The sequence below is a fragment of the Ursus maritimus genome (genome assembly GCF_017311325.1).
Source record: "Ursus maritimus isolate PB19 chromosome X unlocalized genomic scaffold, ASM1731132v1 scaffold_X1, whole genome shotgun sequence".
NCBI lineage: Eukaryota > Metazoa > Chordata > Mammalia > Carnivora > Ursidae > Ursus > Ursus maritimus.
In genome coordinates this window covers 91,751,725-91,778,478 of record NW_024423319.1, presented here as the reverse complement: position 1 = coordinate 91,778,478, position 26,754 = coordinate 91,751,725, and the positions used below count along the sequence as shown (strand labels likewise).

Genomic DNA, 26,754 nt, shown 5'->3' with positions numbered 1-26,754 from the left:
TAACAAGTTCTCAGGTAATGGTGATGCTGTTGATCTGAGGAGTGAGGTGCTAGCTTTGGTTGTCAACCTTGGATACACATTGGAATCTCCTGGGAAGTTTTTAAAAACACTGATCCTTAGGTCCTATCCCTAGAGATTCTATTTTTCTGACAATAATTGATAGAAATTATGGTCTGGGCACCAAGAATTTTAAAAACTCTCTAGGTGACTTTTATATGTAGCAAATATTTGAAAACCCCGGTCTCAGACAACCATCAAACATCATCTGTTTTTTTTTTTTAACATCATCTGTTTTGCAAGAGAAACTCTAAAGTGGTTCTTTCATGCTACAATATACAATGTGCTTAGATAGTTAACAGCACTGGTTTCCAAATCTTGACCCCTACACTGATGCCCTGCCACGGGAAGTTTTCGTCAGAAGTGGTCAAATAAAAAACATAAAGACAATATAGTGAATTTCATAACCTAAATTAATTCAATTTCAAGGATCATTCTCTGAGATTAGGTCATTCACACCTCTTTTCGTGTTAAAATGCCCTTTCTTCTATTAAATGAAGATATTAACATATTGTATGTGTATAATTGCTTGTTGTTTTATGCCCCTAATTTGCTAAACAAAAAGTTGGCAACCTTATGATCTCCCTGTGTTTTTGGAAATTGTGCTGATCCATGAAATCTGAAAATCTGGGAACTATGGGTATGAGAAATCTATGAAAATTTGAAAAAAAAATCTGAGTCTAGAAGATACTGTTACAGGGATATGGTTTTCAGTGTTTGATTCTCTAATCCCTGGGGGCAAGGAGATTTTTTAGTGGTTCTTGAATTCTATAAGCACCAACAGTTTTCTAGAGATTGAGGTAAATAATATATCTCAGATTTGTAAGAGGGACTCGTTTTCCAAATATATGATGATTAAAATACAAATTTATGAAGACCTTACTGAATGTATATTAGCTTTAGTTTTTATGCATTTAAAAAATTTTAAATCTTTTTATTCAAGCATAATTAACATACAGTGTTACTATATTACTTTCAGGTGTACAATATAATGGTTCAACAATTCTATTTCTCAGTGCTCACCAAGATAAGTGTACTCTTATCCCCTTTATCTATTTCACCCATACATCCACCAACCTTCCCCTTCTGGCAGCCACCAGTTTGTTTTCTATATTTAAGAGTCTTTTATTGTTTGTCTCTTTCTTCTTTGTTCATTTGTTTTGTTTCTTAAATTCCACATAAGAGTGAAATCATATGGTATTTGTCTTTCTCTGACTGACTTATTTCACTTAGCATCATACTCTCTAGCTCCATCCATGTTGTTGCAAAAGGCAAGATTTCATTCCTTCTATGGCTGAGTAATATTCCATGGTGTGTGTGTGTGTGTGTGTGTGTGTGTGTGTGTGTGTATCACATCTTCTTTAGCCATTCATGTATTGGTGGACACTTGGGCTGCTTCCATAATTTGGCTATTATAAATAATGCTGCAGTAAACATAAGGGTGCATATATCTTTTTGAATTAATGTTTTTACTTTCTATGGATGAGTACCCAATAATAGAATTACTGGATCATATAGTAATTCTATTTTTAACTTTTTGAGGAACATCCATACTCTTTTCCACAGTAGTTGCACCAATTTGCAATCTTATGAACAGTGCATGAGTGTCCTATTTTTTCTATATCCTTGCCAGCACTTGTTATTTCTCATGTTTTTGTTTTTGATTTTAGCCATTTGGACAGGTGTAAAATGAGACCTCATTATGGTTTTGATTTGCATTTCCCTGATGATGAGTGATATTGAGCATCTTTTCATGTGTCTGTTGGCCATCTGGATGTCTTCTTTAGAAAAATGTCTATTCAGGTCCTCGGCCCATTTTTTAATTGGATTATTTGGGTTTTTTGGTGTTGAGTTGCAATTTCTTTTGACACGGTAATAATATCTACTACTTTTTGCTCTCTTACTATGAATAAGGCATCATACTATACACTTTAAATAGGTAATCTCATTAATCCTCACAACTCAATAGGATAGATATTATTATTATTATTGTTTTAGAGATAAAGAAACTAAGCCACAGAGGAATTAAATAACATTTCCAAGGTCACACAGCTAGTAAGTTACAGAACCAGAATAAGAACCCCAACTGGATACTTTATAATCATGACTATATTTACTCTAACTATTATCATGAGAGGCTTTCCAAATTTTGTTGTCATTAAAAAAAAATTCTTTAAAACTGAAATGGTTAGAAGCCTCTGTTGTAGAGGTTTTCCTTTAAATAGTAAGAAACCAAGATTTTAAACCAAAGGCCATCCTTGCTAGTTGTATAAGGCTGAAGCTTTAGCTGAGGAACCACCATCACTCTGATGCATGGGAAACAATTAAAATCCGGATCCCAAGCTTTCCTTCCAGATATTTTCATGTGCAAAGTTGAGGCAATGTGTTGTAACGGAAAGAACATGGACTTTTTTTACATTTTTATTAAGTTCAATTAGTGTTCAGTGATTCATCAGTTGTGTATAGCACCCAGGGCTCTTCACATCATGTGCCCTCCTTAATACCCATCACCTGGTTACCCCATCCCCTTACGCCCGTCCCTTCTGCAATCCTCAGTTTGTTTCCCCGGAGTCCAGAGTCTCTCATGGTTTGTCTCCCTCTCTGATTTCTTCCCATTCTGTTTTCCCTCCCTAGGAACAACAAATGTTGGCAAAGATGCGGAGAAAGGGGAACCCTCTTATACTGTTCGTAGATTGATTTATTTATTAGAGAGAGAGAAACAAGTGGGGAAAAGGGCAGAGGGAGAAAATCTTTAAGCAGACTCCCTGTGGAGCACAGAGCCTGATGCAGGGCTCGATCTCAGGACCCTGAGATCATGACCTGAGTGGAAACCAAGAGTCAGACACTCAACCGACTGAACCACCTAGGGGCCCCAAGAACATGGACTTTTGACTTAAATTGACTTTGGTTTGAATATGAGCATCTCCAACTTAATTAGCTGTGTGATCTGGGGCAAGTTACTTAACCTCTTTGTGTCTCACGTCCTCCAGTCATAAAATGAGAATAATAATATCCATCTTTCTGTGTGTTGTTTGAATTCATAGCCATGATTTGGTTTGTCTTGCTTTTTTGGTGGATTTTTGTGTTTATGATGTTGAACACTTTCTGTCTTTTTCAGGGATGCTGATAGCTGTGCAGGGTGCAGGGACAAGGGCTGAATGCCTTCTCAGGCTCGGCCCCTACAGGAGTTTATTGTGGGTTGTGTCATTCAAGTTCACAGAGAAGCAGATTCCAAAATGGAATTAGACATGCAAGAGATTTAAGGGGGAAACAACTGTGAAGGATGAAGGAAGGAGGAAGCAGGAGTAGGCAGGGAAAGCCTTCAGACCACAATGCAGGTCTGACCCCAGTGAAGGGAGAAGAGGGAGGAAGGAGTAGGGTAAAAAGAACCTGAGACTATAGCACAGCTCTGAGAAAGTCTCAGCCAGGCCAATGGGGAACCTCAGTGCAAAGACTGCCCATTGGAGCAGTCCCATGTCAGGCAGACTAGCTCAGCTCTGGTGCCCTCACTGGGCTCAGCCATTGGCTGGGGATAGCGTGGGGGGCAGTGTGGCCTTAGTGGAAACACTACAGTATATCCCAAAAGTGCAGCAGCTGGGACTCCTCCCAGAAAGTTCTCTCTCGTGCGTCAGTCTGTGTGTACACCTTCATGCCTGCCACATGAGTACTTTCAGTTTTACACTGAAAATGTATATATGTCTGTGGGATGATGTCAAAGAAAATGAGCCACATGCCAGGTCATTAATGTTTCTCTGTTTACCTTGTTTTTGGTCTTGTCCCTTTTAACTTTTATCAACAGTCCCTTATCAATTATAATTCATCATCATAACTTGCTGGGCCCACAATTGATTTCTTATCTCTGTAAAAAATAGTAAAATCAGTGGTCACTGGATGAGATCAGTGGAACAACATCTGGCTTCTATAATGACTACATGTTTAATATTGCTTTTTTTAGACTTTATTTATTTATTTGAGAGAGAGAGAGTTTGAGAGAGGAGCACGAGTCGGGGGGAGGGGCAGAGGGAGAGGACGAAGCAGACTTCTGCTGAGCAGGGAATCTGAGGTGGGGCTGGATCCCAGGACCCTGGGATCATGACCTGAGCAGAAGGCAGACACTTAACAGATAGAGCCACCCAGGCGCCCTAATATTAGCTTCTAAATCTGTCAGGTTGATAGGTAGCTGTAACTTAGTAAAAATTCTAATTTATTAGCATTTCTTATTCCTGTTTAAGATCATGTTTAAAGAAGGAATTATTAAGCATGATTAACTTAGATTATCTTTTCTTGTTTCCTGCAGTGTGTTGTCTAGCATGACAGATGCAGTGCTGGCTCGAGTGTATAAACAATCAGATCTAGATATCCTGGCTAAAGAAGCATCCATCCCAATCATCAATGGGCTGTCAGATTTGTACCATCCTATCCAGATCCTGGCTGATTACCTCACGCTCCAGGTTGGCTTATTTCTTTGCCTTACACAAGAGCAAAATAAATAAATTACTCCCAACTAGTTCTAAATAGAACCATTTAAGTCATGATATTGGTGCTTTGTTTTCAAATATCATCTTGGCAAAGAATTATAGCATATGTGTGAATACTAGATCTCCAAGGGAGACAGGGCATTGTTAAAAACAGATCATCAGATCCTTCTGTTCTCATCTCAATTCCCAACCTCTTTTAGCCCCCCCCCCCATCCCCTCTTCTCTCACTCACTTTGCTTTTTGGTGACATATTTAACATAATAGATGAATAGAGAATGCTGGAGCATACAGAATGGAAAAGCTTTATGTAATCCTACATACAGCCAACTCTGTGGCTTGTAAGTGAAGACTGGTAGAGTATACTTTGAATATTCAAAATGGTCAACTACCACGTCACTTTTTGAGAAGGAAGCCGTTTTCTATCATTTTAATAAACTGATCGTTTGAGACTGGAGTTAAGAACATGTAGAATTTATAGAACTGAGGCAAATTTAGCTGTGTCTCCTTAAATTAGAAACTCGAATAATTTGGAAAATATTCATCTCATTTGGCTTGCCACAGCCAATCTACATGGTCTTGCCACGGGGAATCCTGACAACCATGGTTTCTGTGTGGATAGACTGTTCTGGGAAGATAGGGAAAACTGGATAGGTCCATATCCCCCCTTATTTGAATAAGCCACGCACATATGAATGTGAAGTTAAATTCAAAATGAAATGGAACTCTTTGGTGATGAGGATAAGATTCATGCAGAGAAGATGTTACAGCAATGTTAGATACCAAGTGGCTGCTTGCAGGTGTGGCTTTACATATATGCCAGGTAATTTAATGCTTCCCCCTGGGCATTGTCATTACTAGATTACAAATTCGTTGAAGGACAATAAAATGTCCTATTCATCATATTGTCCCCTGCAGGACCTGGTACAATGCCTTCATATAGAAGATATTCAAAGCAGGAGCTGAATGAATAAATAGCAGCTTATTAAGAACATGGCATCTAAATGAGATGGCCGTGGATTTAAATCCTAGGTTCGCCATGTAATAGTTCTGTGATCTTGAAGTTGCTTAGCGTTTCTCTTTTTAAAATATTATTTTTATGAATACATAAAATCGGTGAAACCTACAGACATTTCAAGAAAAATAAAACAAGCACCTCTGCGCCCATTAGTTTTGTCAAATCTTATTTTAGGATTTTTTTGTTTTTAAATAAAATATTATAAACAGAGTTGAAGCTTACTGTGTAACTCTCCCTGATTCCATTTCCTTTCACCCCACAAAGAAATTATTATCCTGATGTTTGTGTTTATAATTCCCAGGCATGTGTTTATACTTTAACTACACATGTCTATATCTGTAAACAATCAAGATTAATGGGCATGTTTTTTAACTTTATATAAATGAGAACACAGACACCATGTTCCACTGTTACAGATGTATTGTGTTTCCCCATTCTAATACCAAAGAATGCAAGCTCCATAAAGGTAGTGATTTTTTTTTGTCTCCTTTCTTCATTGTTCCATCTCCAGGGCCAAGAAAAGCCTCTGGACATTGATGGCACTCAATTTGTTGAATGAGTGAATGAAGGAATGAATGAACAAATATAACAAAGATTCAGATTTGAAATGCATGAAATCATGAGTCTCTGTATGAGTTCATATGATGTCATCTTTTAAGATATTAAGTCATTTTGCTATTTGTTGTGATTGTATATTCATGTTATTGAATTGCTCTGTATAATGCAAAAAAACCCCTAGTAGTTTATTCATTCCAACAAAGCTTTAGAAATGAGGCGAAGACTGACTGTTTCTTTATTTTGGCCCTAATAAGTGTTTCACATAGGTGGATTTCCTCCTGGATGTAATCTCCTCCTCCCTTGCCTCTTAGGAACACTACGGCTCTCTGAAAGGTCTTACCCTCAGCTGGATTGGGGATGGGAACAACATTCTGCATTCCATCATGATGAGTGCTGCAAAATTCGGGATGCACCTTCAGGCAGCTACTCCAAAGGTAGGGGAACTTTCTGCCTTGAGACTAAGCCCCTCTTAAATCATCCCAGATGCAACTACCCCGTGAAAACAAACCTCTCTTCCGTTCAAGGAAAGCACAGGTGAGGCCCAAATTGTAGGCTATGTTACCAGCCTTACTATTACAGCCATGTGGCCTCTTGAGTGCCCATTTCCCTCAAGTGCCCATTTCGCTCAAGTACCCACTTCCCATCTTGGCTGATGCCTTTCATCCGTGAGTCTTTCTTAAAAGTCTCTCTGAATTGTCCCTCTGACTGCCCTGAAACCAGCCATTATGATGACTGGCATCCTCGTGCGCTGCTACCACAAATGCTGAAGAAAACAATGAAATCCAGACAGCATAGAAGTCCCAAGGCATGGAGAGAATGTTGTCATTTTTCTAATACTGCAATTTACTAGAAAAATGTCAATATAATGTGAAGGTCACAGTGATGGCAACTACACCAGCTTAATATTTCAAAGTCAACTCCAGGGGCCCTGCAGCTTTTTAAATCTGAGTCCCACGTGGCTGTGAAAATGCCCCCCATATACTTCCTGCTCTGCTGCTAATCTCACTCAGAATGTACAGGAGGCATGACTTCTTTCATAGGTCCATAGTAACACTTTTGATATGTAAGAAGCTGGTAATATTTGCTGCCTCTGAGAAGGGGAACCAGGAGGTTCAAGGACAGAGATAGGAGGGAGAATTTATTTTCATGGTATATCCTTTTATGTGGTTTGAATCTCTTAATATGTTAATGTTTTACCTACATAGTAACATAAATCCGTAAATAAACACACCTAAATAAAAAAGTATAGATGCCCCTAAGAGAAGCCCTGTGTTAAGATGCGCCCCAGCCTCGTACTAAATGACTAGGCCTTTTAGAGGACAAAAATTAACCCTCCAAGAGACTCACACAAACCAGTCCTGAAGGATCCCCACAGAACATTTTAAATACCGCATCACTACTGAGTATTTTCCCCATTATGTTTCTAATTGGCTACTAATATCCAATCAGGAGTTTCTGAAGGGAAAACTCCCCTAAACAGAGACCATCTGGGAAACAAAGTGAAGAGAATTGGCCCTCTCATTACGAGACGACTATTCACAATTACCGTGCACTAGTGTGTTTCTGACCAGGCAGGTGTTTGCTGTTATCTCAGTACTGAGCGTGAGGGTTCACTCTGATAAACTAAGACATCCAGAGGTAAATATGTCAGGACTAAAAATTACTCCCTGCTTCTGCTTCTTGAGTTTGAGATGTTTATTTGCCGATCACCAGGAACATGAATTACACAATGTGGATTAATGGCTGAATTTCTCTAATAAGAATTCCCCAAATCCCCAAGGCTTTCGTGCGCTCTTCACCCCTCCCTGCACCAGTGTTTTGGGCTGGGTTCCCCACAAGGGATGTGATGAGGATTTGTGTACAGGTGATTTATTAAAGAAGTACTCCGGAGGAAGACCTGTAGGAGAATAGGAAAAGGACAGAGAAAGGAAAGAATCTAAGCAAGAGGGCCATTTATAGTGACCAATCATCCCGGTTTGCCTAAGACTGAGGAATTTCCAGGGACATCGGACAATCGGTGCTAAAACTGGGAGAGTCCCAGGCAAACTGGCATGATTTGGTCACTCTAGTGCCATGTCAGTCACCATCCTACAGAAGGAAGCTTCAGTCTGACCCCACAGGTGAGCTCAGGAGTGTAACTTATGCCCCAGAGTTGTCTCAATCTGAGGCAAGGAAGATGGGCTTTCTTTTCTTTTCTTTTTTTTTTTTTTAAAGCTTTTGTTTATTTATTTTAAAGAGAGAGAGAGAGAGCAAGAGTGAGGGGAGGGGCAGAGAGAAAATCCCGAGCGGGCTCTGCACTGAGCGCCAAGCCCAAGCCCGTCTCGGGGCTCAATCCCAGGACCCCGAGATCATGACCTGAGCCAAAATCAAGAGTCAGATGCTTAGTCAGCTGATCCACCCAGGCACCCCGGAAGGTGGGCTTTTATCCTTTGAACCAGTCGTTGGTCAAGGGCAGCAAGGGGAGAAAGGGTAGTAAATCCCCTGGCACTTTTGGCAGGAAAAGCAGCTGGGTAGCCAGAGGGCTGTCTTCTGAGGAAGAGCTGCAAGTGCTGTTAAAAGCCCATGGAAATGGAGAGAGGGAGCGAAAGCTGCAAAAAGAAATCCTAGGATGGCATCTGGGTAGAGCACCGGCATTGTCCGCTGCATCCTGCCAAAGAAAAAGAAAGCAAAACGCTTTTCCCTAGTGCTTTTGCAGAACCAGTTTGAGTCAATGCGCCCTGCTGCCTTAGTTTGCAAGGGCTTCCATGACAAAGTACCACAAACTGGGTGGCTTCAAACAACAGAAATTTATTGTTTACAGTTCTGGAGACTAGAAGTCCAAAATCAAGATGGTGGCAGGGCCACGCTCTCTCTGAAGCCTCTAGGAAAGGATCTTCATCTCTCCCTGCAGCCCCAGGATTCCTGGGCTTGCAGCTGTGTCCCTCCAGTCTCTGCTTCCATGTTCTTGCCTTTATGCCTGGGTTTCTCTGTACAAATGCCCCTCTTCACAGGAGGACATCAGTCATGTTAAATGTAGGCCCACCCTAATCCAGTATGACCTAATCTTAACTCATTACGTGTGTGAAGACCCTGGTAAATACGGTTACATTCTGAGGTTCTGGCTGAGAATGAATTTTTGGAGGATATTATTCTACCTAATACACTTGCCATAGAAGAAACGGTGGGCACGGATGATAGCATGAATTAGAAGTCACCCTATTATAGTAAACTATGGGGACTCAGAGCGAGAACTCTTAACAGCAGATAATTCTCTTTCATTCAGCATAAATGGAAATGAAGGGTCAGATCCGACATGGGCTTAAGGCAGTTCTTCTTCACTTTCGGGAAGGGTTAGCACACTGGCACTACAAATCTAGTTTGAAGAAAGGCTTTTTATTAATGCAAACTATGATTGCATTTAGTTTTCATGGTGAAAACATATATTAACAATAACTGTTCCCTGATAGAAGGTGTTTCTGGACAGGCTTTATTCTGTTCGAAAAATATAGGATTTAAAAATTTTATGGTGTGTCAGAGATGTTTTATTAACACCGAAGGGAGAAATTTGAATCTTACAAAGTAATTTCAGTATTGTTCTTATGCAGAAACTTATTTAAATGACAGAGAGCGCTAAAACTTTGTTAAATCTTGGTGGGAGTAAGAGTTTTAAAAAGTCTTTGGGAAAAAAAAAGTCTTTGGGAAAGTGTGATAGTGCAGAAGTTGTTCAGTTAATTTATAAGTAGGCCTATTTCCTTTCAAGATAAAGCCAGGAGATTTATTGTAAATTTAAGAAGCCCTGAAGTTTCCAAGGCCATAATTAATCTATTTCCCCATTCTTCAACTGAGAATAACTTACATGTTCAAGAAAACATAATTTTGTCCTTGATTGTAAAATTGCTCCATAAACTATTGATGGTAATGATTTTAACATTGTTCTAAGTGAATATTTAGACTGAACTGGGTTTGTTAATCACCTTCTTCCTCTGGTTTTAAGATTTATGTAAAAGCCAATGAGTGATTTAGTATTGGAAGCTGAGCTGTGAGTAAAGAATTCCTCTTTGTATTCTCAGTCATGGCCCAGTGCATGCAAGGTTGGGTGATTTTCTAATTTCCAAACCTCTCTGTTGGTTCTCTAAGTACTTATTGATTCCTTCTGTAAGAATGATTATATGTAGGGAGTATAAAACCTGCTCTCTAGAGGGAAGGCTAAATTTTCAGGGCAGGAGGCAAACAGGGTAATGGCCAAGTCTCTTCATTTATGTTTACCAGTATGAATGGTCACAACATTAGTTACTAAATAAGCAAAGCTTTATCAATTACCCTCTCTGAATCCCAATAAAAAAGCTCCAGAACTTATGGCTATTTGAGGGTGGTAAAGCTGCTAAAATGTCTGCAGCCATCATCATCAGCATCATGTGTAGTTTCTTTCAAGAATTTTTTAATGAGAAGCAACTACGGTAGACACGTGCAAATAGATGCGGTTTCAAATGAACGAACCTGAACATGCCTTTTGCAGGTTGAGATTCCTGGGAGTAGACTCTGAGACAGAGTTTGGTGTGCAGGATGTTTATTAGGGCATGCGCTTGAGAGCAACACCTGTGGAAGGGAAGGGAAGGAAGCAGGAGCGGGCAGAGGAAGAAGCCGAGCCGCAATGCAGGCCCAACAACAGCCTCGTCTGACCTTACAGACTTCTAGATCTGAGATGGCCATTTAGAGCTGTTCCAAGTTGGGAGGAGGGAGTCAAGTTTCCATTCCCTCCTGTCAGTCATTGAATGTAGGTCGCCCCAGAAGGGTATGTGACCTTGGATGAGTCAGCTCTCTGCAGCTGAGGCAGTGCCCAAAGAGGGCTGGCGGCTGAAAGCCATCCTCTGGCAGCAGGCCCAGCAGCTGGGGAAATAAGTCCTTTATTCATGAAGGGGGGATCTGAGTGGCATATCACAGTGTGCACCATAATGCTCCACTGAGAATTTATAAAAACCAACTTATAATAAATGCTAAGAATTCAGGAAAATGAGAAGGATGGAGAAAGGTGAGAATAATTGCGGTGTTTGGACTGACAATATCTCCATATGGAAGGTCCAGAGGTGAGGCTGGGCTAGAGGTTTGACAAAAGAAGAGCTGACATGTTCCAACAAAGACACCCAGGAGGGGACAGGGGGAGGTGTTCAAAGGTGAAAGGCTGAGATGGCAGAAAAGGGCAAGACATGTACTGGGATAACAATAAGATTGGCTTTCCTGAAGCAAGATGTTGAGAAGAATTAAAAGATACAGAAACAGGGAATGTGGGGAGGGGAGCCTTGATACTCTTAATCAGCTTCGACTTAAGGAACAAGTGGTAAACATTGCAGGCTTCAGAGAAAACAATCCTTGCTGCTGTGTACGGAACAGATTGGAGGGTGAGGATGGAGGCAGTGGGGCTACCTGGGGGATCTGGAATAGCTCGGGGGGGGGCGCTTTAGTGCCCCCATAACGTCCCCTCACCTAGAGTTGAGACTAGGCCCAGCAAGCGAGGCTCCTCGGGTGAGCCATTTGTACTCGCAAAGACTGACAGTCCTGCTTAAACTCTGTGGCCCAGGCACCTCTCTTGCTTCACCCAAGCCCCGACCCTGCTCTTGCCAAACCATCCCAAACAAATATATTTGAGCCAAACCGGCATACATGTGGTGTAAAATGCCACTTCAAAGCACGTGCCCTGCACTCAGAAGTCTTGCACATGGCCTGTGAGTATTTAGCTGGGGTGCTTAGGGAAGGTTCTTTTGAGGAGGAGACATTTGAGCTGAGACCTGAAAGCGTTATCCACATGAAATAAGTGGAGATAAGCATTCCAGACAAAAAAGCATTAAAAAAAAAACCCACACAGCTTGTGGAAAGATGGAGACAAAATGGCATCAGCTTGTAGAATTATGTATATAATCCTCTATGCTACTAGAGGAACGAGAAGAGGCGCTACCAAGAGCTGGAAAGCACCACGCCCTGTTTATCTTGATAATTAAGGAGCTCAAGGATAATAAGAGAAAGATGGGGCAGCTGGTTACCTTGTTAAATTCCCCAAAGCACCATGAAGGTTTGGAATTCTCGATGTAAACATCGTATTCCACTGAAGGCGGCTGAGCTACAACTTGAAGGAGCAAAGGGAAGGACAGGGAGAATACTGCTGAGAGGGAAATAATGCATATATGACAGCCTCATACAAAACAATTGCCTAATTAACAGTTGAATTCTTCCCCCTGCAGGGTTATGAGCCAGATCCCAGTGTGACCAAGTTGGCAGAGCAGTATGCCAAGGAGGTATGCTCCTTATATGTAAACTTAGAATGGCCTTTCTCTGTCCCATGAAGTTGTTTAACTGGCATGCTTGTGTATGCTAGAACGGCACCAAGCTGTCGCTGACAAATGATCCCTTGGAAGCGGCTCGTGGAGGCAATGTATTAATTACAGACACGTGGATAAGCATGGGACAAGAAGAGGAGAAGAAAAAGCGGCTCCAGGCTTTCCAAGGTTACCAGGTTACAATGAAGGTACAAATTGATGCTCTCTGAAGGTTCATTAATTCCATTCATAAAGGGCTGAACCATCTAATCACTCGTTCACTTTAGGGACAGCAGACTGTCCTTTCCTTCCCTATAAAGGACTTGCTGACTGCATCCTCCGGGGATTTCTCTCTTCCTGAAGCTTAGCTATGTCCTTTGGAAAGACACTTTGGTACTGGATGCAGGAATTTGCAAGCCGGGCAGAAGAGAGAAGCAAGCTTCTCCCTCTCACAGCAATGGAGGCATGCAGGCATCGGAATGCCTAGCTCCGTATGTGTCTAGAGACACTGTTACTTCTGTTGCATGTGGTTTCTTCTGATTTCTCCTCTAAGAAAAGCTGCATAATTGTGTTCTTCAGGCTAGTCCTTGCCTCTGGTCGTTAAGGACTCTCGAGTCCAGTTTAGCTTTGCTTACTGTTTCCAGGGCATTCCCAGGAGAATCCTATCTACTCTGACGCCTTTCATTAAGATCTGAAGCAATGCTTCTCAGTGTTGAACATGCCTCAGGATTGCCTGGAGCTGTTAATACACAGCTGGCGGACCCCACTCCCCTGGGGTTCTGAATTAGTAGGTCAGAGGTGGGACCCGAGAAGTGGCATTTGTACCAAGTTCCCAGATGATGCAAAGCTCATGCTCCAGGGCGACACTTTGAGAACTGCTGTTCTGCAGGAATACTCTACCAGGCAAGTGTACCTTGGGATTTTGTCAGCAGAGAAGCTAGTCTGTTTGGGTGGAGAAAGGGATTGAGCAAACACAACAGATATTTCATTGATAAAGCAATATATAAATACAAGTTCCTTATTTATCCATGTCAATAGAATGAAGTTTAGAAAATAAAAAAATGAAAGTGTCTTTCCTTCATCCCTTCAACAGTGACTATTCCCAGAGGGAGCCACTGTTCAACAATTTGACGTGTCTCTTTGCAGACCTTTTCTGTGTATTTATAGATGCCTTCACATACACACACAATTATTGACTTCTCATAAATGGCATATTAGACATACTGTTCTGATTTACTTTTCCCACTTAACAAAACTTAGATTTTCTTGTCCATTTATTTAGATATTTTTCAGTCTTTTAAATGGTTGCATAAAATTCCAAAGTCTGGGTGGACTATGATTTATGTTGATAAATTAGGCTATTTCCAATGATCCCAATTACAAACAATGCCACAGTGAATATCCTTATACATATTTCTTTGTGCAAGTATTATTGGAAAATAGATCCCTGGAAAAAGAATTTCTGGGTAAAGTGGTATATACTTTTAAAGATAGATAAATGCTGCTAAATAGCCATCCAAAAAGAATTGATAATTCATACTCTCTCCACACTCTTTCCATTCTTAGTTGTTATTTACACTTTTAATTTTTAAAATCCGTATCTCATGTTTTTTAAATTTTGCATTTCCTTGAGTACTAATGAAGCTAAATATCTTTTCATGTTTACTGGCCATTTCCATGTGATTTTCTATAAAATGCTATCATATCCTTAGCCCATTTTCTATTTTTTGGCTATTATTGGTTATAGGAATTATTTATACATTATGGCTAATCCCTCGTCATATATGTGGCAAATACGTTTGTGGAGAAATTCTAAATTCCTTGTGGTTTACCTTGTACTTGCCTTGACAAACCTGAGGCCTTTTTGTGGTGCTTGGACTATAGGCTTGAAGAACATTCATCTTACTGATGTATGACTGACTCAAATGTTATTCCTTTCCCATGTTACTTTGCCATTATTTTAAAAATTCAGAAGGTTCTGAACCTTGAACGAGTATGGGAAGTAAAACAAAATTTTAGTACAAAGGCAGTAATTTTGAGGTAAGAAATTATGAGGGAATGCAGTTCTGAATCTGTAAGTGAACAATGGAAATGGATGGAAAAATGTACCTTTCAGAACTTAATGGCTGGAGAAAATTAAAGTGTTAGGACTTTTGCATTAAGAAGGAAACCTCTGGTGCATAGTGCCCATAATCCTGTTTAATGCACTCCTATCTCAGCATGCTCTCTTTCAAAAGTGTTTTAATTAGTGATGAAGTATGCTTCAACCACTAAAAACCGTAACTTGGAGATAAGCTCAAAATATAACATAATCCCATAAAAGCAACTTTTAAAATATATTGGGGCATAATGGGTGACTTTTGCTGTCAGCCTCATATTGTACCGATAGAGCTCTTTATTGAAATGTCCACAATCCCTCTAGACGAGAACCAGAAAACTGAGTTAGTGGTTTAATTTGGAGTAATGATCTCCCAAATCCAAAAAAATGACCATAAAATTCCATAAGTTGAAAGTTTCCCTTTGGCGCTTTGAATTTAAACCGCTGCTCTGCCTCGTTGTCTCTCCCTTTGCATTTGGTCTCTGACTCCGCACCATAGGAGAAGAAAGGGATAAAGAAGGGGGGTAATCAGAAGGGGGAATGAAGCATGAGAGACTGTGGACTCTGCGAAACAAATTGAGGGCTTCAGAGGGGAGGGGGTGGGGGAATGGGATGGACTGGTGATGGGTAGTAAGGAGGGCACGTATTGCATGGTGCACTGAGTGTTACATGCAACTAATGAATCATGGAACTTTACATCAAAAACTAGGGATGTACTGTATGGTGTCTAACATAATACAATAAAAATGTATAAAAAAATAAAATAAATAAATAAATATTGAAGAAGAGAAATGTGATAGCCACATATACTAGTCAAAACACAGTCTCATCCCATCTCTTCTTTAGACTGCTAAAGTTGCTGCCTCTGACTGGACATTTTTACACTGCTTGCCCAGAAAGCCAGAAGAAGTGGATGATGAAGTGTTTTATTCTCCACGATCACTAGTATTCCCAGAGGCTGAAAACAGGAAGTGGACAATCATGGTAAGCAAGAAATGGGGAATGGAAGCTAAGAAGGGGTTCTCTGTGTGGCTCTAACTTGGTCATTCATGGCTTTTGGTAAATAATAAGCAACCCAGATTATCCACCTACATGACATGCTCATATGGCATCTATTTTTTCCCCAGAAAGTCTGTAATAGATTATTATTGCTTCTTAGGATTTATATTGTACTTTTAATGGTGTAAAATTGATCTCCTTCCAAATATATCTATTTTATTTTATTATTATTTTTAAGACAGAGCGAGAGCGAGCGGGGGGAGGGGCAGAGGGAGGGGGAGAGAGAAAATCACAAGCTTGCCCCATGCCTAGCACAGAGTCCCACATGGGGCTCAATCTCATGACCCTGAGATCATGACCTGAGCTGAAATCAAGAGTTGGGTACTCAACTGAGTGAGCCACCCAGGTGCCCCCAAATATATCTATTTTAATAAAAATTCTAACTGCTCTTGATTAGCCTGAACACCAACCACCATTGCCTGCCAACCGTTATATTGTATAATTCTCATTTTACAATCCCCTTGTTAATGTTTATAGAGGCCCCTAATTCAGTGCCTGGCACAAAATGAGTATTCAAAGAAATCTTATTTCCCCTCTCTTCTCTTTCTTCATTTCATGACTTACCTAGATCATTGTTTTGGTTCTCTACTTGACTTTGGCCCTATAGATATATCTGTTTAAGATACTGAACATTTCTGGAACTGCAACAAAACTAATCTTAAAAAATACCGGTCCCCTTAACATAAGTTTTATCTTCATCATTGCTATTCTAGGAAATATTAACCTCACATCTGTGTGTTACAATATTTCAAACATCATCTTCTTCTCTGGAAAACTAATATTCAAGTGCCATAATTTAGTACCACTGTTTTTTAGTTTTTAGTGATTTAACTGATCTCAATTATTGTACCAGCTGGGGTCTTACTGGCAAACAGGGTCCACTCTGGGTAAGATAAAACGATAATATAGGAATTTATTAAAAGACATTAAGCAGTACCCAGAATCTCCAGGGAAAAAAGGTGCAGCAAATCATTCTTGGATACCACATATTCAGAAACAACATAGGCAGGAAAATCGCCCAGCAACACTGTGGTTTTTTAGTAGCCAAACACCACTGACACAGCTACCCAAAGCCTGGTACCTAAGGCCCCTGAAACTAAATGCCAGATACTCTATTATCGCTGCCCCAGCTGAACCAGATACCCCCACCTGCATATAGACCAGAAGATCTAATCTCCCAGAGGATGGCTTCCACTGCATACTGTTCACTTATAGCTCTTAAGACTTGAGTAGATATATTTGAGTGGCAAGTCTGCCCCTTAGCTTCTGGGAAATGTAGTTTATAGCTTTCAACTTCTGGAGTACAAAAAACAAGAGGGAAAAGACTCTGGTAATTTTTTTTTTTATCTAATAGGAATACATTTTATCTAAATGGGAATAGATAGGGTTATTGTGAGCATTAAAATAATACACGTAGAGCATTTAATATGGTATCTAATACACTGTAAATATTATTATAATTATTATCACTGACATCATCTTCATTGTTGACCTAATACAGTGACCAGCAGGGGTTCAAGCTCCACTATGGCTGCTTGAAAGCCAATCATGATTCCCTTTCCAATGGAAAGTTATATGTCAGGCCTAATTTGTCATATCTAATAAGAGGGAAGATTTTTTTTTTTTTACTGTGCCTTCCCGCTTGCCACCTCTGTCACTAGCTTTGACCAAAATGGCAACTCCCACGTTATCCAGACCAGCGCTTCTAAAGCTTTAATGTCTATTTGAATCACCTAAGGATCTTGTTAAAGTGCAGCTACAGATTCAGTAGGCCCGAGATGGAGCCCGAGATCCAGCATTTCTAACAAGCACCTAGGGAATGCAGATGTTGCTGTCCTGCAGACCACATTTTGAGTAGCAAAGATCTAGACGGCAAAAGAGAAAATGTGAGCTCTCCAACCACGTACCTCAGGAAGAGACATGGCAAAAAATTTTCCTCAAGCTCTATTCTTTCTCAGAAGATGATTGAAGTTACAAAGATAAATCAACCTAAATCTGTTAAAATATGACCTTTGTAGAAATTCAGTGGGGGAAAATTTAAAGAAATGTTGCTAAAATATCATTTAGGGAGATGCTCTGCACTTCTGAATTCTTGAAGAGCTTATTAAACAACATCTTTAAATTGAATTTACTTTAAAAAATTAAATACATCATGTATTCACATTGTTGATATGCTTACAAGGATAAATATATATATATATATATATATATATACACATATGCATAAACATAGATAGATAGATACACACACACATACATACAAAAGGGAAATTTTATGCCCACCTATTTTCCATCTGTCTAAGCCCTACCACCATCTCTCCATACCCCACCTTCCTGAAGTGTCCACTATTATTAGGGGAAAATATATTTTAAAGCAAACAAGAGGCATAGCCATGTTAAAATGAAGGTAGAATATCTAATATAGAAAGGATACTTGCCTGGGAGTGAGGAGACTTGCACCCTAACTGCGTTCTTTATATGCTACATACTTTATATACTTTATATAGTCTTTAATGCTAGTCAGCTGTGCCATCTTGGATAAGTATTACCTCTCTGGGTCCTGGTTTCCTCACAAATAAGATAAATAGATCAATCTATATAGATGGCAAATAATTTTTAACCATAGGTCCTCAATCTCACCAACAAGCTACTTGAAGTTCCATGTTCAGAAGGTTCTAAGCCTGCCTGTGGTCTCAGAAGGTGGCATAACTGACTAGTGATACCTGACATGGATTCTGGAAGAAAGGTGGTGACACACATGCTACACTCTTCAAGTCACTGAGCTAGACGATTGGAGGTCCCATTGAATGAAGTTCATGTCGGCAATCATATACTATGCATCTACTGGGTGCCAGTCCTTCTGCCAGGCATTGGAGATTAAAAAAAAAAAAACAAATAGTATGCAGTCCCCACTCAGCATGTACAATTCATCTTCAAGAGAGATGAGACCCTAGAAATTGTGTAGTCTAAATTCTTATTTTACATGCAGAGAAATGATTCTTAAATAGTTTACTTAGAATGGCATTTAGGCTCAACACTACTGAGATAGATTTCTCTGGGATGTTCTCAAGGCACAACACTTGTTTTCCTCTAGAACTTCCCTATCCAATGCAATAGCTACTAGGCACATGTGGCTATTTCTATTTAAATTTAAACTAATTAAAATATAATACAATGTATGAGTGAATTCCTCAGACATACTGAGCACATTTTAAGTGCTCAATAGCCACACTTGGCTGGTGCCTACATTATTTGTATTTGACAGCGCATAGAACATTTTGATAATTGCAGAATGTTCTACTGGACAGGACTACTGTCTAGAGAATGATTTCCACACATAATTTCATTTAAAATCAGGATAAAAGAAAAAAGGAAAAATACCATCTAGCCTCAAGTTCTAACATCCATAATGACTGATGGCAAGTATATAACTAAATAGGGTGAGGCTCGTTCTAAAAGCATATAATATTTGAAAAGCAAATGCATACACTTTCAGTACTTAGAGGAGCTTTGCAAGGCCTCCATGTTGGGTGAATTCTAGCTGTGCTGTTCAGAACATTCTAGTATTCACATCATTCTCTCCATAGTGCACAGGCTTTTGGATCCCTTTGTTTTGTTTTCTTTTGTTTTTTAAATATACCCTCTCCTCCCCACAAAGGTTGCTTTTGTATTTTTCAATGATTAGTAAGGCTGTAGGACTCATAAAATGTCAGGTACCTTTCTTTCTCTGCAAAAGAGCTGATACTTCAAAGCACTGCTATCAGGATGATCCTTAGATATACGAGACCGCTGCAAATCTAATTCACAGTATTTTAGTCCTTTATTTCTCTACAACTTAGGGGTGCCAGACCAAATCCAGGACACCCAGTTAAATTGGAATTTTAGATAAACAACAAATAATTTTTTAGTATAGCTATGTCCCATGCAATATTTGGAACATACTTATAGTTTTAAAAAATGTTGCTTTCTGGGGCACCTGGTTGGCTCAGTCGTTGAGTGTCTGCCTTTGGCCCAGGGCGTGATCCCAGGGTCCTGGGATCAAGCCCCGCATTGGGCTCCCTGCTCCACTGGGAGCCTGCTTTTTCCTCTCCCACTCCCCCTGCTTGTGTTCCCTCTCTCACTGGCTATGTCTCTCTCTGTCAAATAAATAAATAAAATCTTTAAAAAAATGTTGCTTTCTGAAATGCCAATTTAACTGTCTGTATGTAATTGTTTGTTTATTTAACCAAATCTGGCAAATCTACTCCAAATTGACTTTCTAAGATTTAACATTTGAAAATAAATTTGACACATGCAATGACAATTAACAATAAAACAAAACCTGAGATGTGATCCTAGAAACCCATAAACAAGCTTAAAATATTCTACCTGGAAGATGTTCTTATCCCAGAGTTTGGCCTTCCTAGTTTCTTCTTGTCATTCAGATCTCAAATGCCATTCCTTTAACAAGGCCTTCCCTCACCACCCACTCTTAAGAGGATCTCCAGCCTCCTTTATCCCATTATTTTATTTTATTTTATTTATTTTATTTTATTTTATTTAAAGGTTTTTTATTTATTCATTTGACAGAGAGAGAGCATGAGCAGGGGGGAAGGTCAGAGAGGGAGAAGCAGACTCCCTGCTGAGCAGGGTACCCAACGTAGGGCTCGATCCCAGAACCCCAGGATCATGACCTGAGCCAAAAGCAGATGCCCAATCAACTGAGCCACCCAGGTGCCCCTCCACTTTTTATTTTGTTTTCTAATAGCATTTATTACTCCTTAATATTTTCTTGTTTGTTGCCTGTCCCCCTACTATAATGAAAACTCCTTTATAAGAGCATCGACCTTGTCTATAATGTTTTTCATTATACCTGGAATGGTGCCTGACACCCTAAATATGGGCTCAAAACATTTTTGGGGCCTAAGGGCGATCTAGGGTATTGGTTCTAGAACACAGACTTTGGAAATCAAGTTAAAGTTCTGGCTCTCTGTGTGATCTTGAGCAAGCATAAGTCCAGTGTACTCATATGATAGTGGAGATAAAAATAGGAACAACTTCATGAGTTTATGAGGATTAAATGAGGTAAGAGTCATCTGAGCATAGTGGATAAGGTCTTAGGGATAGGCAGATGCAGATCCATCGCCTACCACTACCATTCAGGAAAATACCTATACCTTCCTCCTCTGGATTTTCTCTGTCTTACACTTCACACAAGTAGGGAAGGATATTAAGTGGTATGATGCATATAAAGCACTCAGTACAGGGCCCAACACATGGTAACGGTTCAATAAATACATTCAATGAATCCTATGAAATATAAGACCTGCATTTCTGATGAAGGGTAGGGACACATGTACACTATGGTCAAAAGGAAACAGTAAGTACCTATAAGGCAGTAAAACTACCTCCTAGGGGGAAGTCAGAGAAACCTAAGTCCCAACCCAGTTGTGTACTATCTGTTGTTTCCAGGATTTTCCTATCTATAAATGATAATAACATAAGTTACCTTAGATGCTTATTGCATGAAATGAGATAATACATAGACATTTCTAACTTACCTAGCAGCACCTAGCACAGTGCCTGGCAAATATTTCTTAAGTGACCAACACATGATAAGGCAGTTAGTCTGGTACATAGTAAACATTCAGTAAGCATTTGTCATGGTTGTTTCTGATATTATTACTACTGTCATTGTGGAAGTTGGGGAGAGTAAAAGTGCAAATTACCATTTGTGGGTGACAGCCTAATGGGAAGCTATACTCTTGGTTATAAATATTCCATCATGAGGACCCAGATTCAGATAGACATTATTTGTTAGCCCAAATGATTTACTTTTTTTTTTAAAGATTTTTAAAATTTTTTTATTTTTATTTATTCGACAGAGATAGAGACAGTCAGCGAGAGAGGGAACACAAGCAGGGGGAGTGGGAGAGGAAGAAGCAGGCTCATAGCGGAGGAGCCTGATGTGGGGCTCGATCCCATAACGCCGGGATCACTCCCTGAGCCGAAGGCAGACGCTTAACCGCTGTGCCACCCAGGCGCCCCTACTTTTCTTAATCTACATCTGATTGATTTTAAACTTCTCTAGGTTACAAGTGACCAAACCACAGCATAAACATCAGGATGAGAGGGATTATATTTCTCTAAAACCAGCCAATACCTAGGTTTCACTTATGACTGGGAAATCCAATCATGGCTACCACCATGGTATCTCATTTCAACTCTCTCACCTGCTAGTCCTGGAATGAGGCCTAAGTAAGCACGGTGTTTCTGCATTTATTTGGGTCAGGCTGATCCTTCCTGACCTTCCTCTATCCAAATAAAAATAAATATTAATTCAAACTGTCCCCTTATCATTTCCTTGGGAAAACACATTTTAACCACAGGCCTTCAAAGCGGCAATCCAGTTCCTCTTCCTTAGGTCCCTAAGCAAACTCTTGCTAATGTTTACCCATTTCTTTCTTTCTCTTTCTTTGTTGTGCCATCCCAGGCTGTCATGGTGTCCCTGCTGACAGATTATTCACCTCAGCTTCAGAAACCAAAGTTTTGATGCAGTGATGTTTGTCAAGAGAGAAACAACGTTCTTCAGTAACTGAATGAGTCAATTTATGGAGGAAGGAGAAGAGAATCTAAGAAATAAATCCTGATACGTAGTATAGGTGAATGATATGATACTGCTTTGCCATTGTGAAACCTTCCTGAAGGCCTTAATTTAAGTGCTACATGTACTACAATATATGGCTTGACTTGGTTTAAACTCTCTAATGCACAATTTCTGAGTTACACTTGGGTATCATATTAATAGTCATATACATTTGCTTCAACTAAACATAAAATACTGCGTTCATAACACATAATGTCTAAGCCATTAAATGTAATCTATGTTTATTACCTTAATAAATTATCACCCATGCTAATTTATAAGTAAACATATACCAGGCAGTCAGCTGCTGGTAGATCTGTGAGCTGTGTTCATATCCCCCAGGACCAACAAGGAAGCCAAATGATCCATCTTGCTGATGTAGTACAGTTTTCAGGCAAATGAGGCGGACAGACATTCACTTATGGAGGCAAATTATGAAATTCTCAGAAAACAGCTATAACCATGCCCAAACTTGAGTTTTTTTCCAGTCATATGTGGGAAAGGATTTTTCAAGAGCACACATCTCTTCTCCGTAATGAACACTTGATGTCAAAAGCCTGAAGAAGCCTTTGTGAACAAGTGGTAAAACCATGGAAACCTAGCTGGGAACATAAGCTCCATGGCAGAGTGGTATTTTCGTAGGTTCAAATTCTCTAGCAGGACTGATTTAATTTTTTCATGTTTGTGCTTATCATGCATCTACTCACACCACACGCTGCATGTGTCTATAAATCCACTGCTTGCCCCATTTTAGTCCATTCTTTTCTCTATAATTTTTGTTCAGGATAATAAAAATTTGCATCACTGGATTATTATAATGTAATTAAAGCTACATGCTTTTGTGGGTGACCAAAATTTGTATTGTTGAATTATTATGATACAAATTAAACATTTTAGTTAAAATATTAAATAACATAAGTGGAACTTTAAGAAAATAATGTATTTTGCAGAGGACAAAAAAGTAACCATCCTTACATTCCACCTCTACTATTAGAAGAATGTTTCCAGGCTGGTTGACAGATATTCTTTAGCAGATAACTATGACTTCAATGAGTAAGAGATGAATTACAAACTAGATTTGCAACGAACGTGCAATAAAACATATTTTTAGGGGAAAAGGGGCTGATAATGTTACAAGAGAAAAATCAATTTTTCTAGTAAATATCAAAGTTGACTTTCTTGTCTATGGTAATTTCTTGAGACCACTTAAGAAAGAAAGAGTAGAGTTTAACAGACTATCTTCTTTCAGTAGAGAGTACAGAATGACTTAACCAGAAGGTGCCATGTAGACTGCGGAGGCTCTCCCTCAAACTACCTACGTACAAAGGACATAATCCTGAGTATCCTTCCACTTTCTAAATGGTTGCACATGGCACGGCACTTAAAAACTACAAAAAACAGAACACAATTAAAAACATATCTCTTTACAGGTTACTCTCTGAACCAAATGGAAGATATAATCTTCTTCACTCAATCAGAAAGAACATCTAATCATTTTCTTGTCATAATGTAGTCACTTTACCTCAAAAAAGCCCCAAAGTTTTCTTTTTTTGTATACATACAAGTTAATATCTTTCTCAACCCCAAACTAGAGGAATTGATTTGCTTTCTTAACTCTTCATCTTAAGAAGACATTATTTATAATATTAGGAATAAAGAAAAAGGGGAAGGAAGATTTAGCTTTAATTTTTCCAGAGCTATTTTTAATCCCCTTTTCTTTTCATGCTTTCTTCCCTCATCACCTTTCCTATGTATCTAATGCATCAACAAAGATTAACAAAAACTCCAGCAATGACCCTTGGGTCTCAGGTATACATAATAGATCCTATCCGCTTTCTTCTAGGCTTTCTTCACCGCAATATTGGAAGTAAAACATCAAGTAATTACGCTGCAATGATTTCAGTGTTCGAGAAGAATCAACAGGGTTTTTTTCTCCAATTATAAGTTTCTAGGAACTTTAGGAAAGTAATTCATTGTCAGATATTTCTAATGGATATTGCATTAATGATTTGACTATAGTAGAATTCTCAGGCATATCTGCACAGATTAGCATGGCAACGCCACATTAGACCTCCTACACAAGCAAGTGACCCTAGAACCTCAGTTAAAATGGCAGGGACCCCTTGGCCCAACGCCAAAGTTTCAAGGCAAATCTCATGTGATAAAAATAAACAAAGAATACATACAGAGAAGGTATATCTAGAATATATTTTGGGGGGGGTGCCTTTCTGTTTTAGAAGCTCTCACCAACTCTAGATTATGGAGATGGTTGAGGTACATCTTCAGACATGGCACCACTCAGCAGTTTTGTAGGATTGATGCCTTTTTACAGATATAAAAGGTCATATCAAGGAATGGAAAACCAGTTCAGTCACAATGATCAGACTTCTAGAACTGGGAACACCATATACTGATGTGAAAGTTGTGCTTTGTGCAAAGGTCTCAGATGAAAAGGTGTGAGTAATGCTGAAACCTGGTTTGCACATCAGTTACGGAGTCTTGTGCTTCCTTACAGGCCTTATAGCCAGGAGGAAGGAGTGACTTTTTTGTAAGCTGTCCACCCGGGGGGGGGACACTTTTCAGCATTTCATAAGCCTGAAGAGGTGTTTTATTTTAAGTCACACAAGGGGCCAGTATCTGGTAGGGGTGGTCTTACCATCAACTATTTACATTAAGAATTTTTTTTCAGTACCAACTTGTACTTGATTGAAATAAGACACGTAGGGACACTTCAGTGTCTTGCCTCAGGTTCTGCCACAGTTTCATAAAGACTTCACAACGCAAGTGAAAGTGTCTGTTTATCTTTGTGTGGCAAATGCATGACACAGATCATTGAAGCAGGACTTTGAAATCAACTCTGCAACTCTTTAATCTTTTGAAGAAATTCATCCCTTGTCCAGAAAATTTAATATCAATTAATGGTAAAAGAATCTTCATCAATAATGAAACTGAAAAGAAGAGGGAATGAAAGGTAATGGATCACAAAGGTAGACTTAGGGAACTCAGTGACTTACTAAAATGTAAGAATTTGTATCATAGGAGTCCCAGAAGATGAAGAGAGAGAAAAAGGGGCAAAAGGTTTATTTGAACAAATTATAGATGAAAACTTCCCTAATCTGGGGAAGGACACAGATGTCAAAATCCAAGAAGCACAGATAACACATTAAATTCAACAAAAGTTGGCCATTGCCAAGGCATATCATAGTCAAATTCACAAAATACACAGACAAAGAAAGAATCCTGAAAGCAGCAAGGGAAAAAAAAGCCCTTAACCTACAAGGGAAGACTGATCAGGTTCGCAGCAGATCTGTCCACAAAAACTTTGCAGGCCAGAAAAAAGTGGCAGGATATATTCAAGGTGCTGAATGGGAAAAATATGCAGGCAAGAATTCATTTTTTTAAGATTTATTTATTTATTTGAGAGAGAGAGAGAGCATAAGCAGGAGGGGCAAAGGGAGAGGGAGAAAGAACCCCAAGCAGACTCCACGCTGAGCACAGAGCCTGATGCAGGGCTTGATCTGACAACCATGAGATCACATCCTGAGCCAAAACCAAGAGCCAGACACTTTTTTTAAAATTACAATAATTTTTTTTTATTATATTATGTTAGTCACCATACAGTACATCCCTGGTTTTTGATGTAAAGTTCCATGATTCATTATTTGCATATAACACCCAGTGTTATATGCAATACGTGCCCTCCTTACTACCCATCACCAGCCTATCCCATTCCCCCACCCCCTCCCCTCTGAAGCCCTCAGTTTGTTTCTCAGAGTCCATAGTCTCCCATGCTTCACTCCCCCTCTGATTACCCCCCCTTTCTTTATCCCTTTCTTCTCCTACCGATCTTCCTAGTTCTTATGTTCCATAGATGAGAGAAACCATATGATACTTGTCTTTCTCTGCTTGACTTATTTCACTTAGCATTATCTCCTCCAGTGCTGTCCATGTTGCAGCAAATGTTGAGAAATCGTTCTTCTTGAAAGAGTCAGACACTTAACCAACTGCACCACTCAGGCACCCCTGCAGCCAAGAATTCTTTATCCAGCAAGGCTGTCATTCAGAATAGAAGCAGAAATAAAGAGTTTCCCAGACAAACAAAAACTAAAGGAGTTTGTGACCACTAAACCAGCACAGCAAGAAATTTTAAGGGGGACTCTCTGAGTGGAGGAAAACAAAGACCAAAAGCAACAAAGATGAGAAAGGACAAGAAAACATCACCAGAAACACCAACTCTACAGGTAACATAATGACACTAAATTCATATCTTTCACTAATCACTATGAATGTAAATGGACTAAATGCTCCAATCAAAAGACACAGGGTATCAGAATGTATAAAAAAAAACAAGATCCATCTATATGCTGCCTATAAGAGACTCATTTTAGACCCAACAACACCTGCAGACTGAAAGTAAGGGGATGGAGAACCATCTATCAGGCTAATGGATGTCAAAAGAAAGCCAGAGTAGCCATGCTTGTATCAGACAAACTAGATTTTATTTATTTTTTAAAAGATTTTATTTATTTGAGAGAGAGAGAGAGAGAGCAAACAGGGGGAGGAGCAGAGGGAGAGGG

General features: G+C 39.5%; 1 protein-coding gene across 1 annotated transcript in view; it reads left to right on the top strand.

Moving 5' to 3' along the window:
* OTC (ornithine transcarbamylase) overlaps positions 1-22,346 on the top strand; it is a 59,551-nt gene extending 37,205 nt beyond the window's left edge. The window contains exons 5-10 of the mRNA XM_040633011.1: positions 4,355-4,508; positions 6,420-6,542; positions 12,321-12,374; positions 12,455-12,604; positions 15,340-15,477; positions 22,025-22,346. Of these exons, the coding sequence (XP_040488945.1) occupies positions 4,355-4,508; positions 6,420-6,542; positions 12,321-12,374; positions 12,455-12,604; positions 15,340-15,477; positions 22,025-22,084 (679 nt within the window). The 3' untranslated portion in view covers positions 22,085-22,346. The remainder of the gene's footprint in view (positions 1-4,354; positions 4,509-6,419; positions 6,543-12,320; positions 12,375-12,454; positions 12,605-15,339; positions 15,478-22,024) is intronic.
* The last annotated feature ends 4,408 nt before the right edge of the window (positions 22,347-26,754 follow it).